The 14007-nt window shown below is 37.1% G+C and overlaps 1 protein-coding gene across 4 annotated transcripts in view; it reads left to right on the forward strand.

Moving 5' to 3' along the window:
* Window positions 1–14007, forward strand: part of NAA35 (N-alpha-acetyltransferase 35, NatC auxiliary subunit) — a 96848-nt gene that overhangs the window by 32796 nt on the left and 50045 nt on the right. For all 4 annotated transcript variants that reach the window (XM_035024415.1, XM_035024413.1, XM_035024412.1 and 1 more), the window contains exons 7-11: window positions 1189–1255; window positions 1859–1902; window positions 3085–3135; window positions 3787–3870; window positions 4978–5092. In XM_035024415.1, the coding sequence (XP_034880306.1) occupies window positions 1189–1255; window positions 1859–1902; window positions 3085–3135; window positions 3787–3870; window positions 4978–5092 (361 nt within the window). The remainder of the gene's footprint in view (window positions 1–1188; window positions 1256–1858; window positions 1903–3084; window positions 3136–3786; window positions 3871–4977; window positions 5093–14007) is intronic.

The raw sequence follows: 14007 nt of genomic DNA on the forward strand, positions 1-14007 counted from the left end.
GGCTTCACACTGGGCATGGAGTCTGCTTGAGATTCTCTTTCTCCTCTCCTCTGCTCGCTTGCTGTCTTTCAAAAAAAGGAAAAAACTAGAGCAATTGGAAGTGTAAGTTTTCAGCCAGAGTAACTGTGGGTGGATGGAGGTACCATTTAGCAACGTGGTAAACACTGGGAGAGTTCCTTATTAGACGTGTAAAGCATAAGAATCCTATTTGGAGGCCAAGTAGGGATAAGAGTATAAACTTTGCCTAGAGGATAAGCTTATAGCTCTAACACAACCTGAGATTTTTAAAAGATCCAATCCTCTGAATCCTGTAACACCACTATCAACAGTTCTTTGAACCCAGGGACATTGTTTTTTTTTCTCTGTCAGTTCATAACATATAGTACATGATATGGATTGTGTACTCACTCACGTTTTTGTTAAGAATCCACAGAAATGTTGCCATAGCTCTGGCTACTGCTGTAAATGCCTATTATTCCAATATATTAGGATTCTGTGTACATTTTTATAAGAATTATAATACAACAGAAACATTCTTTTAATAGAGCTTGTAAGTTAATTGAATCAGCCAAATGATATTAAATTCAGTTTTCAAAGTGAGTCTAGCAAACTACTTAATTTGTTAATGTCAGCAGTATTTTAAATGATTTTGTGGGTGGGAATCCATGTATGTATGAATAGTTTTTTCTTTACGTGGGGCTGAAGTGGAAATATGTTTTGCTATCACTTTGAGTAATTTTGTTTGAGAAAGCTTAACTTCTGTGGCCTAACAGTGTGTAAACAAGCTTTTGATAATTTTTGAAGTAAAAGTCTTATATAAATCTTGCAGACTTATCAAGCGGTAATTACTGTGTATTTACTGTTCACTTGTGAATGTGAGAATACTTTGTAAGTGGGAATTATTACTTTCTGATACTATTAGCATTAACTGTATTTTGCAAATGAACATACTAAATGCAAGTGTATTTAAATTGCCTAAGGGCAAACGATTAAAGGTGGAGATAGCATTAGAATATGGTGTTTTAAGGATACACTGTAGGGAAAGTGTGGATGTATGATAGTAATATTTAGACAAGCAGAATGACATTTCATTACTGTGTTCATATTAGCAAATAGTGATTTTGTAAGAGGAATATAATGAAAGGTTTTGCTACTATTCAAGGGCCTAATTATTCCTTTCCTGTACAGGAAGATTTTCAGTCAATGACTTATGGATTTAAAATGGCTAACAGTGTGACAGACCTTCGAGTTACAGGTAAAACAATTTATAAGATGACACACAAGTTTTGTATTTGGATTTGTTTCCTCTTTAAACTCATTGTCTTTTTAAAAAATTTTTTTATTGTTATGTTAATCACCATACATTACATCATTAGTTTTTGATGTAGTGTTCCATGATTCATTGTTTGTGCATAACACCCAGTGCTCCATGCAGAACGTGCCCTCTTTAATACCCATCACCAGCTAAGCCATCCTCCTACCCCCCTCCCCTCTAGAACCCTCAGTTTGTTTTTCAGAGTCCATAGTCTCTCATGGTTCGTCTCCCCCTCCGATTCCCCCCCTTCATTCTTCCCCTCTTGCTATCTTCTCCTTTTTTTTTTTCTTAACATATATTGCATTATTTGTTTCAGAGGTACAGATCTGTGATTCAACAGTCTTGCACAATTTACAGCACTCACCATAGCACATACCCTCCCCAGTGTCTATCACCCAGCCACCCTCCCTCCCACCCCCCACCACTTCAGCAACCCTCCTCCGTTTGTTTCCTGAGATTAAGAATTCCTCATATCAGTGAGGTCATAGGATATATGTCTTTCTCTGATTGACTTATTTCACTCAGCATTGTCTCTCTTTCTAGGCATGCTAAAAGATGTGGAGGATGACATGCAAAGAAGAGTAAAGGTATATTTCTTTTCTATTTGCTTTAGTATAGGATTTTTGCATTTTTCTAAATGTCAAGTTACCTTGAGCTAATTACAAACAGCTACTGTAGGCAGGGCCACCAGCTTCCTTTATATATGCTGTGCCTTCTTTGCAATTCATTTGAAAACAGAGCAGTTGTTTCTGGTGAATTAATGTCCTTTTCAAGTACTAAAAATTTAACCTTGAAGATTATTCAATTTTTTGCCAGTGTTTTGGAATTACAAATATGCTTTTTTAAGAATAGCATAATCTAGAATTTTAAGCTCCTCAAAGGTAAGGACGATCTTCTTCCACAGCTGTTACAAAGTCTGCAACGCAGTGGACGATCTCAGTATCCCAGATCTGGTGAACGACTTCTATGAATGATACCCTTCAGCCAGATGACCCTAACAATTTGGTTCTCATAGAGATTTAAAAAAAGGAAAAAAGTTATATTTCTGCTGTTCTTCTATACTTGTATAATACAACATGGTTGTCAAAGCAATTTTATATTATTGCCTTAGTTGATATTTATAATTAAGTAGTGAATTAGGCAATAAAATGCACATAGTGCCTTAGTTTTAGGTGAGGAAATCCAGCTTAAAAGAGTTAAGTAAACTGTCTGAGTCTACTGAAGGGCATGCCACTCGGAAGGGCCGCCAGCACAGGGCTAGAACCCAGATCTTCTGCCAGATCTTCCTGTAGTTACTGCCCTATAGTTGTCAAAATAGTCAGTCATATTGTTACTCATGCAAGAGGTTTTGCATTTTAGTGTAGAACAATCAGTATTTACAATGTGACTTTATGATGTGATTTGTATAAAGGTTACTATTTTTTTCTAACAGGGTTAGTTTTGAGAGCATCAAGAGTTTCAATTAATATGTCCTTTTAAAAAGAAAGAAGTACCGTGTGCCATGTACTTACCTTATTTCATTGTTGGCTTTTGCTGTTTTTAATACCTTATTCTTCTGTATGATTTTAATAATTTATATCAAAATGGACTTTCTGTATAAGTATTAATAGGAAAATAAATACTAGATCTTTTTTCTTCCGCATATTTTTCTTAAAAATAGATTCTTATGTATACTCAAAAAATTAATTTAGCACTTTACCTTGTATATTTATAAGCTAATATTTCTACAAGTTTATGTTTATTTTAATTCACGTTTTTTAAAATTTTAGAGTACTCGAAGTCGACAAGGAGAAGAAAGAGATCCAGAAGTTGAACTAGAAGTAATTGAACTTATTTTCTGGTAGATAATATCAGAGAAGTCTACCTCTTAATGTTGTAGTTTTATGAACTGCGTTATAATTTATGGAAGCCCTTTTTAAGGTATTTCTTTAAAAATTGGACATTGCAAGGGATTTTATTTCCCTTGTATTTGTTTTGATAGAATAATAATACAGCTCTTTCAAATACATGATTTCAAAGCTCTTCAATATTCCTGTGAGGTAGGAAGAAAAATTATTTTTTACAGATGATATATCAAAATTTGGCAAAACTCAAGAACTTGAACAGTGTGAAAAGTACTAAACCTTTGTCTGGATCTTTAATTTTCTGACTCTGCTTAAAACATCTTTTCATCAATTCTGTTTAAAATGCTAATTAAATCAGTTTTTGAGATAATAGTCTTAACTTTTTACTTACGGAAAAATCCATCCCACTGATACAGAAGCTTTATTTTATATTTCTATTTCAGTAGAACAGGCTTTGTTTTATTTTCTGCAGCTCATTTTCAGGCATTTAAAAGACTGTAAGTGAAGGTGTTTGTAATATAGTAAGTTATTAGCATTGAAATTTAGGACTTAAAATACTATATTTTAAATGAAATTCCTTTGACAGACTTTGCATCTTTTAACTTTTAGTGGTTTCTTATTTTTTAGCACCAACAGTGTTTAGCAGTATTCAGCAGAGTGAAATTCACTCGAGTGTTATTGACAGTGCTTATAGCCTTTACTAAGAAAGAGGTAAGAGCGTTTAATCTATTTCAGTGGGCTTTTTGGGGGGCAGGACATAGTGTGTTATTGGAAGTAGTTCTGAGACTTTTCCATTGGAATGCCTCCAGTCACACATATACAGCATTCAGCATTTGGTATATTTTATGTATTTTATATATATATGATATTAGAGATATTAGATAATTTTCTCAAAAAGTCACATGAATTTACATTCTGTTCCATAACATATCTGTGTCTGTTGTTGATATATAAAAATAATATCTTATAAGACTTACTACTGGTACAATAATAGAAATTGAAATTTCTTGTGTGTAGTCCTATCTTGTGAATTGAAAAGGAGAAAGCAAAAATGGGAATTTCAGGTAGACCTCTTCTTTCATTCAGTTCAGTAATTAACTGTTGGTGTAGAACCAAAAAAGCCCTGGATGGTGAATATTTTTTCTTCATGTGTATTTGCATTAATTCAAGTCAATTACAGACTAATTTGTGGATAATTAGGAAGTGGTGAATAGAGATGCAACCTTTACCATTGATCTAACTCCTAAGTTTCTTTTTTTCTGTTTTGTTTTTTTTTAATTTCACCTTAATGAATGGCATAGTAGAAATGTTGAAATTTTTCAGTTGACTGCAACTCAATTTTTTCCTTTGTTTTTTTAAAATATAAGACGAACAGAACAAGCCAGAAATGTTTCCTATTATTTTTTAATGGCTCCTACAAGAATAGAAATGGGTAAAAAAAAATAATTTCTAGGGGCGCCTGGGTGGCTCAGTCGTTGGGCGTCTGCCTTCGGCTCAGGTCATGATCCCAGGGTCCTAGGATCGAACCCTGCATTGGGCTTCTTGCTCAGCGGGAAAGCCTGCTTCTCCCCCCTCCCATTCCCTCTGCTTGTGTTCCCTCTCTCACTGTCTCTTTCTGTCAATAAATAAAATCTTTAAAAATAATAATAATAATTTCTATCCTAACAGGATCTGAGCATCCTGTATTAAGTGAATAGTTTGTGAAAACCGACGTCATTACAACATTTAATTTCATTATTGTTTATAGGGTTTTCCTATTTAATGTATATCTTTCAGTGAAAGAATATGTAAGAATGTTTTTGGTGATTTATTTGCTAGACCAGTGCTGTTGCAGAAGCTCAAAAATTGATGGTTCAAGCAGCAGATCTTCTTTCTGCCATTCATAATTCATTGCATCATGGCATCCAGGCTCAGAATGATACTACAAAAGGAGGTAATTGTCTGTTTTTACTCCTACTCTTTTTTTCTTACCCATCCAGATTATATAAAGTTTGGTTTGTTCTGAAATTCATGTGTCAGTCCATCTGTTTGGACCTTGGAATGTTTTACTCCATAAACTTATATAGTATCTATGCTTTCTTTTAAATATATTATAGACCAAAAATTGTACTATAGAATTTGACCGTCTCCTGTATCTTACTGTTTGGGCTCTGAATATTTACTGTCAAGTGATCATTCTGTGATGTCAGCAGTACACTCTTTTTTAATCACCTCTCCCCTTTACTCCTTTGAGAGATCATCACCTTGATTACATAGTATTCCCTGAATACTGGGCCTATACCCTCTGTGGTCTCATTGCAGTTGTTTACCTGTTTGTTTTTCTGTAACAGTGTTTAGGTCAGGAACAGTCTTGTTTGTGTATCTCTGTGGTGCTTGGCACATTATTGACAGTAGATTTTATTTATGAAATATTTCTTAAAATGAAAGGAATAATGTGCCTTTGTTGTAAAAGTTGCAGCTGAGTTAACATTTTATTTTTATTTTTTTTAATATTTATTTATTTGAAAGAGAGACAGCAAGAGCAAGAGAGGGAACACAGCAGGGGGAGTGGGAGAGGGAGAAGCAGGCTTCCCGCTGAGCAGGGAGCCCGATGCGGAGCTCGATCCCAGGACCCTGTGATCATGACCTGAGCCAAAGGCAGACGCTTGATGACTGAGCCACCCAGGCACCCCTATTTTTATTTCTTTTTTAAAGATTTTATTTATTTGCGATAGAGAGCATGAATGGGGGGGAGGGGCAGAGGGAGAAGGAGAAGCAGGCTTTCCACTGAGCAGGGCACCTGACGCAGGGCTTGATCCCAGGACTCTGGGATCATGACCTGAGCCAGAGGCAGACACTTAACCCACTAAGCCACCCAGGTACTCCCTGAGTTAACATTTTAGCTAATAAGTAGCAACTGTGATTCTTAAAACTCATTATAATGAAATGTTTATATTCTCTAAATTGTACACTTTTAATAGATGGATTATATGGTATGTTAATTATATCTCAGAGTTGTGATTAAAAGAAGATGAGCAGTGTTTTCAGAATTTGGGTGGGGGGATGGTTTCTAATCTTGAATCCTAGTTTCAAACTATCATTTAATTGTGAAGAAAGAAATTGTTAAGTATTTAAAGTCTCAAAATTAATCTCCCAAAAGCTTTCAAAGATACTACTGGTATATATGCTCCATTAAAACAAGGGACTAAGGGGATTCTGGGGAAGATGGCAGAGTAGGAGGATCCTAGGCTCACCTCATTTCACAGATAACACTTTATAACACCCACATCAGTGTAAATAACCCAGAAAATGATGTGAAGACTGGCAGACCAGACTCTCCACAGCTAAATATAGAGAAGAGGCCACACTGGAAGAGGGTAGGAAGGGCAGAGGCATGGTCAGAAGCTAAATGGACCCTTGGGGCTGTCTGCGGGAGTGAGGAACACTGAGGATACAGAGAGGGGAGAGGAGCAGACCCCACATGGAGGCATGAAGGACCTACTCTGGGAAGACGAATCCCCATAACATTCGGCTTTGAAAACCAGAGGGGTTCAGCTTCTTGGGTTCTTAAAACCAGTGGGGCTTAATGCCCAGAACTTTAAAAGTCATCAGGCTCCGCTCTGAGCTAGAGGGCAATAGGAAACTGAGTCCCTGCCCTTCAAGAGACAGCATAACAACCCTGCTGAGATACAGCATAGAAACAGCAGTTGGAAAATTTATTTGGTTGGGGGGATGGTTTCTGATCTTGAATTAGAAGCAGAACAGAATTTATTTGCTGGACTCAAGTGTGCTGCAGGGGCAGGGATCTGTAGGAGACTTCTCTAAAAACAAGAGCTGGTGGGTGCCATTTCCCTCCCTGCCTACCCAGTTAGAAACAGATGCCTGTGGAACTAGTGCTGCACACTCTTCACATAGCTCACCAACAGCACATCCCATCCCCATGCTCTTCAGACCTGCCCCCTCCAACACAACCACTGCAGGAGTTTTCACAAAGCCTCTACATTACCCTGCCACAGCAGACTGGCACAAACTTTGCTAACACTGCATGCCCCTCCTTGCATTCCCTCACAGACCTGCCCCCTCTGACACATCCTCAACTGGAGTTCATCCAAAGTGGCACTGCAAGCATGGCAGTGTGCAAGCATCCCCAGCAGGGATCAGTGCCCCTCAAAGTGACTCTTACCCTGGGGAGAGGGCAGGAAACCACACACCCTGAACCAACTGCAGCCCCACAATGCGTTGGGGGCACACACAGGGTCTGACTACAGGCCCTGCCCACCAACACAGTGCTCAGTTGATGACACAGGGAAAGCAGCCTGTAGTACTGTGTGACCACGGCTCTGGCAAATGCCTAGTCTGACCCAACTCAAGCCCAAGGCAGCACCAGACTAGCCCACAAATAACACAGGGACCAAACTTTGCCCACAGCAGGCAAAGAGAGCCATTGCAGATGACTGGACTGAAGGAAAACATGGCTCAGTCACAACAGTAGGGTGCACACAACACACATAGGAGATACCCTGAAGCACCAGGTTCTGGTGAACAGGAGACATTGTACTGCAGGCCACCACAGAGCCTCTTCTTCATGAGGCCACTACTTTTTTTTTTTTTTTTTTAGATTTATTTATTTATTTTGGGGGATAAGCGGCGAGGGGAGAGAACCTTAAACAGACTCTGCACTGAGGTGGAGCCCAACGCATGGCTCAATCTCACGTCCCTGAGATCACGACTTGAGACAAAACCAAGAGTCAGACACCCAACTGACTGCCGCTCAGGCACCCTTATAAGGCCACTACTTTCAAGAGCAGGAGACAAAGCTGACTTTCCTAACACAAAGAAACAGACACAGAGACTTAGACAAAATGAGGAGACAGAAATATGTCCCAAATGAAAGAAGAGGACACAATCACAGCAAGAGACCTAAATGAAACTGAGGTGTAAGTAATATGCCTGATAGGGAATTCAAAGTAATGGTCATAAAGATACTCACTGAACTTGAGAAAAGAGTGATAAATCTCATCGAGATCCTCAACAAAGGGATGTAATACAGAAAAGAACCTATTGGAGTTGAAGAACTCAATAATTAAAATTAAAAATACACTAAAGGGAATGAATAGTAGACTAGAGGAAGCAGAAGAACAGATGCAGTGACCTGGAGAACAGAATAATGGAAAGCAATTAAAACAAACAGGAGAAAGAAAAAAAGAACAATAAAAAAGAATAGATTAAGGGAACTTAGCAATACTGTGAAGTGTAACAACATTCACATTATAGGGATCCCAGAAAGAGAAGAGAGCAAAAAGGGGGCAGAAAATTTATTTAAAGAAATAATAGTGGAAAACTTCTTGAATCTAAGGAAGGAAACAAATCCAGATCCAGGAAGCACAAAGATTCCCCAACAAAATCAACCTGAGGAGATCCACACCAAAACACATAGTAATTAAAATGGCAAAAAGTAGGGCTAAAGAGGATTTATAAAGCAGCAAAACAAAAGAAGACAGTTATATACAAGGGAAGTCTGATAAGGCTATCAGCTGATTTTTCAGCAGGAACTTTGCAGGCCAGAAGGCATGGCATGATATATTCAGAGTGCTAACAGAAAAAAACCTGCAACCAAATCTATCCAGCAAGGCTGTCATTCAGAATAGGAGAGATAGTTTCCCAGACAAACAAAAGTTAAAGGAATTCATCACTGCTAAGCCAGTTCTATAAGAAATGTTAAAGGGGAGTCTGAATGGGAAGGAAAGACCATAAGCAGGAGTAAGAAAAGTGGGAAGCACAAAAGCTATAAAATACGTATATCTTTAGAAATTAGTCAAGGGTTTCACAAAATAAAAAGATGTAAAGTAGGACACTACATACCTAAAATGTGGGGGAGAGGAGTAAAAATTTAGTGCTTTCAGAATGGCTTCAAACTTAAGCAACCATCAAATTAATATGGACTGCTGTATACATATGTTGTTATATGTAAACCTGATGGTAACCACAAATCAAAAAGTGATAGATATACAAAAAATAAAGAGAAGGGAATCCAAATATATCAAACTATTCCAAGAAATAATAGAGGAAAGAAAGCTTCACCAAAGAAAGCCAACAAACTGTGAGAGAAGAAAGCAAGAGAACCGAGAATTAGAAAACCAGCCAGAAAGCAAGTAACAAAATGTCAGTAAGTACATGCCTATCAATTGTTACTTTGAATGTAAATGGACTAAATGCACCAATCAAAAGACATGGGATGGTGGAATGGATAAAAAAAACAAGATCCGTCTATATGCTGCCTACAAGAGACTTGTTTCAGACCTAAAAGGGGACACATGCAAATTAAAAGTGAAGAGATAGAAAAACACTTAAAATGCAAATGGAAGTGAAAAGAAAGCCAGTGTATAGCAGTACTTAAATGAAACAAAGTAGACTTTTTAAAAAAATACTGTAACAAGAGCCAAAGAAGGATACTACACAATCATAAAAGGAACAATCCAACAAGAAGAGACAACAATTGTAAATATTTATGCACCAAAAACATAAAGCAGCTTTTAACAAACATAAAGGAAGTAATCAATAGTACTATAATAATCGTAGGGGACTTTAACACTTCACATCAATGGATAGATCATCCAAAAGAAAGTCAACAAGAAAACAGTGGCTTTGAATGACACTTAGTTGGAACATTCCTAAATCGGCAGAATGCACATCCTTTTCCTTTTCCTTTTTTTTTCCCTCTAAAGATTTATTTATTTGAGAGAGAGTGAGTGAGTGAGCAGGGAGGGGAGGAAAGGGAGAAGCAGGCTCCCGGGTGAGCAGGCAGCCTGACACGGGGCTTGATCCCAAGACCTTGAGATCATGACCTGAAGCTGAAGGCAAATGCTTAACCTACTGAGCCACCCAGGCACCCCAGAATGCACATTCTTTTCAGGTGCACATGGAACATTCTCCAGAATAGATCAAGGTAGGCCACAATACAAATCTCAACAAATTCAGAAAGATCAAAGTCACACCATGCATCTTTTCCAACCACAGTGCTATGAAACTGGAAATCAACCACAAGAAAAAGATCTGGAAAGAACACAAATACATGGAGGTTAAATAACATGCTATTAAACAATGAGTGGATCAATCAAGAAATCAAAGAGGAAATAATACATGGAGAAAAATGAAAACAACAGTCCAAAATCTTTTGGATGCTACAAAAGTGGTTTTAAGAGAGAAGTTGATAGCAATACAGGCCTACCTCAAGAAGCAAGAAAAATCTCAAACAACCTAACCTTACACCTAAAGGAGTTAGAACAAACAAAACCCCAAAATAGTAGAAGAAAGGAAATAATAAAGAGTAAAGCAGAAATACATGAAATAGAAACTAAAAAAAAAAATGAAGAGATTAATGAATCCAGGAGCTGGGTCTTAGAAAAGATAACAGAATTGATACACCATTAGCCAGACTCATCAAAAAAGAGAGAAAAGGGACTCAAACAATCAGAAATGAAAGAGGAGAAATAACACCACAGAAATAGAAAGGATTATGAGAATGTTATGTAAAATTATATGCCAAAAGATTGGGACAATCTAGAAGAAATGGATATATTCCTAGAAACATAGAAACTACCAAAATTGAAGCAGAAAGAAATAGAATATTTGAACAGATCAAATACCAGCAATGAAACTGAATCAGTAATCAAAAAGTTCCCAACAAAGAAAAGTCCAGGACCAGATGGCTTCACTGGTAAATTCTACCAAATATTTAAAGAAGAGCTAATACCTGTTCTTCTCAAACTATTCTGAAAAACAGAAGAGGAAGGAAAACTTCTGAATTCATTCTATGAGGTCAGCATTACCCTGATACCAAAACCAGATAAACACACTACAAAAAAGAGAGAATTAGAGGCCAATATCCCTGATGAACATAGATGCAGAAATCCTCAACAAAGTATTAGCAAACTGCATTCAAGAATACATTAAAAAAAAAATTCACCATGATCGAATGGAATTTATTCCTATGATGAAAGGGTGGTTCAGGATTCCCAAATCAGTCAGTATGATGTATCATATCAACAAGGGAATGGAAAAAAAAAAAACAAAACAAAACTATAGGATCATTTCAGTAGATGCAGAAAAAGCATTTGACCAAGTACAACATCCATTCATGATAAATCCCTCAAAAAAAAATGTAGAGGGAACATACCTCAATATGTTGAGAATGAAGGCCAGGTCTGAAAAATGCACAGCCAACATTACTCAATGCTGAAAAATTAAGAGCTTTCCCTTAAGATCAAGAACAAGACAATGTTGTCCACTCTCACCACTTTTATTCAACATAGTACTGGAAGTCATATCAACATAGTACTGGAAGTCATAGGCACAAGCAATCAGACAAGAAAGAGAGAAAGCATCCACATTGATAAGGAAGAAATAAAGCTTTCACTATTTGCAGATGACATGATACTATATATAGAACTCTGAAGACTCTACCAGAAAACTACTAGAAATGATAACATGAATTCAGTAAGGTTGAAGGGTACAAAATCGATACACAGAAATCTGTTGCATTTCTATACACTAATAATGAAGTAGCAGAAAAATTAAGAAAACTATTCCATTTACAGTTACACCAAAAATAATACCTAGGGATAAACTTAATCAAGGAGGGGACAGGCATGTGTTCTGAAAACTATATAAAACATTGATGAGGGGGGCGCCTGGGTGGCTCAGTCGGTTAAGCGACTGCCTTCAGCTCAGGTCATGATCCCAGAGTCCTGGGATCGAGTCCCACATCAGGCTCCCAGCTCAGCGGGCAGCCTGCTTCTCCCTCTGACCCTCTCCCCTCTCATGCTTTCTCTCTCTCTCTCAAATAAATAAATAAATAAAATCTTTAAAAAAAAAAAACATTGATGAAAGAAACTGAAGATGACCCAAACAAATGAGAAGATATTCCATGGTCATGGATGAGGAGAACAAATATTAAAATGGCCATAATACCCAGAGCAATCTATTGACTTAACACAATCCCTATCAAAATACTAATAGCATTTTTCACAGAGTAAGAAAAGAAATCGTTAAATTATTAATAGGTATTAACTCTTCTTAAAAATCCTAAAATTTGGTTGGAACTACAGAAGATCCTGAATAGCCAAAACAGTCTTGAAAAAGAACAAAACTGGAGGTATCAGAATCCCAGATTTCAAGGTATACTAAAAACCTGTAGGAATCAAAGCACTATGGTACTAACACAAAAATAGACACATAGATTAGTGGAACAGAATAGAGAGCCCAGATGTAAACTCACAATTATATGGTGAATTAATCTTTGACAAAGGAGGCAATAATATGCAATGGGAAAAAGACGGTCTCTTCAACAAATGGTGTTGGGAAAAGTGGATAGCTACATGTAGAAGAATGATACTGGACCACTTTGTTAGGTTATACACAAAAATAAATTCAAAATGGATTAAAGAATTAACTGTGAGACCTGAAACCATAAAAATCCTAGAAGAGAGTACAGGCAGTAATTTCTCTGACATCAACTGTAGCAACATTTTTGTGAATAGGTCCTCTGAGGCAAGGGAAACAAAAGCAAAAATGAACTGTTGAGACTACATCAAAATTAAAAGATTCTGCACTGCAAGGGAAACAACAAAACAAAAAACACAACTTACTGAATGGGAGAAGATATTTGCAAATGACGTATCTGATAAGGAGTTAGTATACAAAATATGTGAAGAACGTATACAGTTCAACATCTAAAAAAATAATAATTCAGTTAAAAATGGGCAGAAAACATGAACAGACATTTCTCCAAAGAAGACATCCAGATGGCCAACAGACACTTGAAAAGATGCTCAGTATTAGGGAAATGCAAATCAAAACCACAATGAGATGTCTCCTCACATCTGTCAGAATGGCTGAAATCAAAAACACATGAGACAAGTGTTGGTGAGGATGTGGAGAAAAAGGAACTCTTGTACACTCCTGGTTGGAATGCAAACTGGTGCAGGCACTGTGGAAAGCAGTATGGCAGTTCTTCAAAAAATTAAAAATAGAGTTATATGATGTAGTAATTCCACTACTGGGTATTTACCTAAAGAAAAGGAAAACACTAATTCAAAAAGATATGTTCACCCCTGTGTTTATTGCAGCATTATTTACAAGAGCCAAACTAGGGAAGCAGCCTGTGCCCATTGATAGATGAAATGGATAAAGAAGATGCGGTTTTATACACACCCAGAGACACACACTGGAATATTACTTAGCAATAAAAAGGAATGGGCCCTTGCCATTTGCAACAAGCATGGAAGGATCTAGAGGGTATAATGCTAAGTGAAGTCATTCAGTCAGGATAGACAAATACCATATGATTTCACTCAAATGTGGAATTTTTTTAGATTTTATTTATTTGAAAGAGAGCGAGCAATAGGAGGAGCAGAGGGAGAGGGATAAGCAGACTGTGCTGAACACAGAGCCTGACATGGAGCTTGATCTCACCACCCTGCAGTGAGATCACCAGATAGTAACTCAGCACTGTACATGAAGGACAAGTCCAGCTTAGAGAAAGTCACAAGGCTCTAAGGGGAAAGTCTTGAAGTAGATTAGATATAAGACCTGTTGTCACCAATAAAATTAATACAATAGCTATTGTGTTTAATGTAGTAAGAGGTTTAGAGGATTGGCAAAGGATTTGGGGTTGAATTGTAAGACAGTGATTAACTTCAGAATAAATCTAAAAGTTATTTCCATGTTTGCAAAGTTTTCCATGGCCCAGATATGAATATCATTTATGTAACGGTGCACATGCCTGAATATTGATCATAATAAAATTGTGATTTAGCTGTATTAGAGAAAAGGGGACAGAAGTGTATATGTGCATATAATTTTTACATG

This window comes from Mirounga leonina, unplaced genomic scaffold (assembly GCF_011800145.1).
Source record: "Mirounga leonina isolate KUSES-001 unplaced genomic scaffold, KU_Mleo_1.0 Mir_179, whole genome shotgun sequence".
Classification (NCBI taxonomy): Eukaryota; Metazoa; Chordata; class Mammalia; order Carnivora; family Phocidae; genus Mirounga; species Mirounga leonina.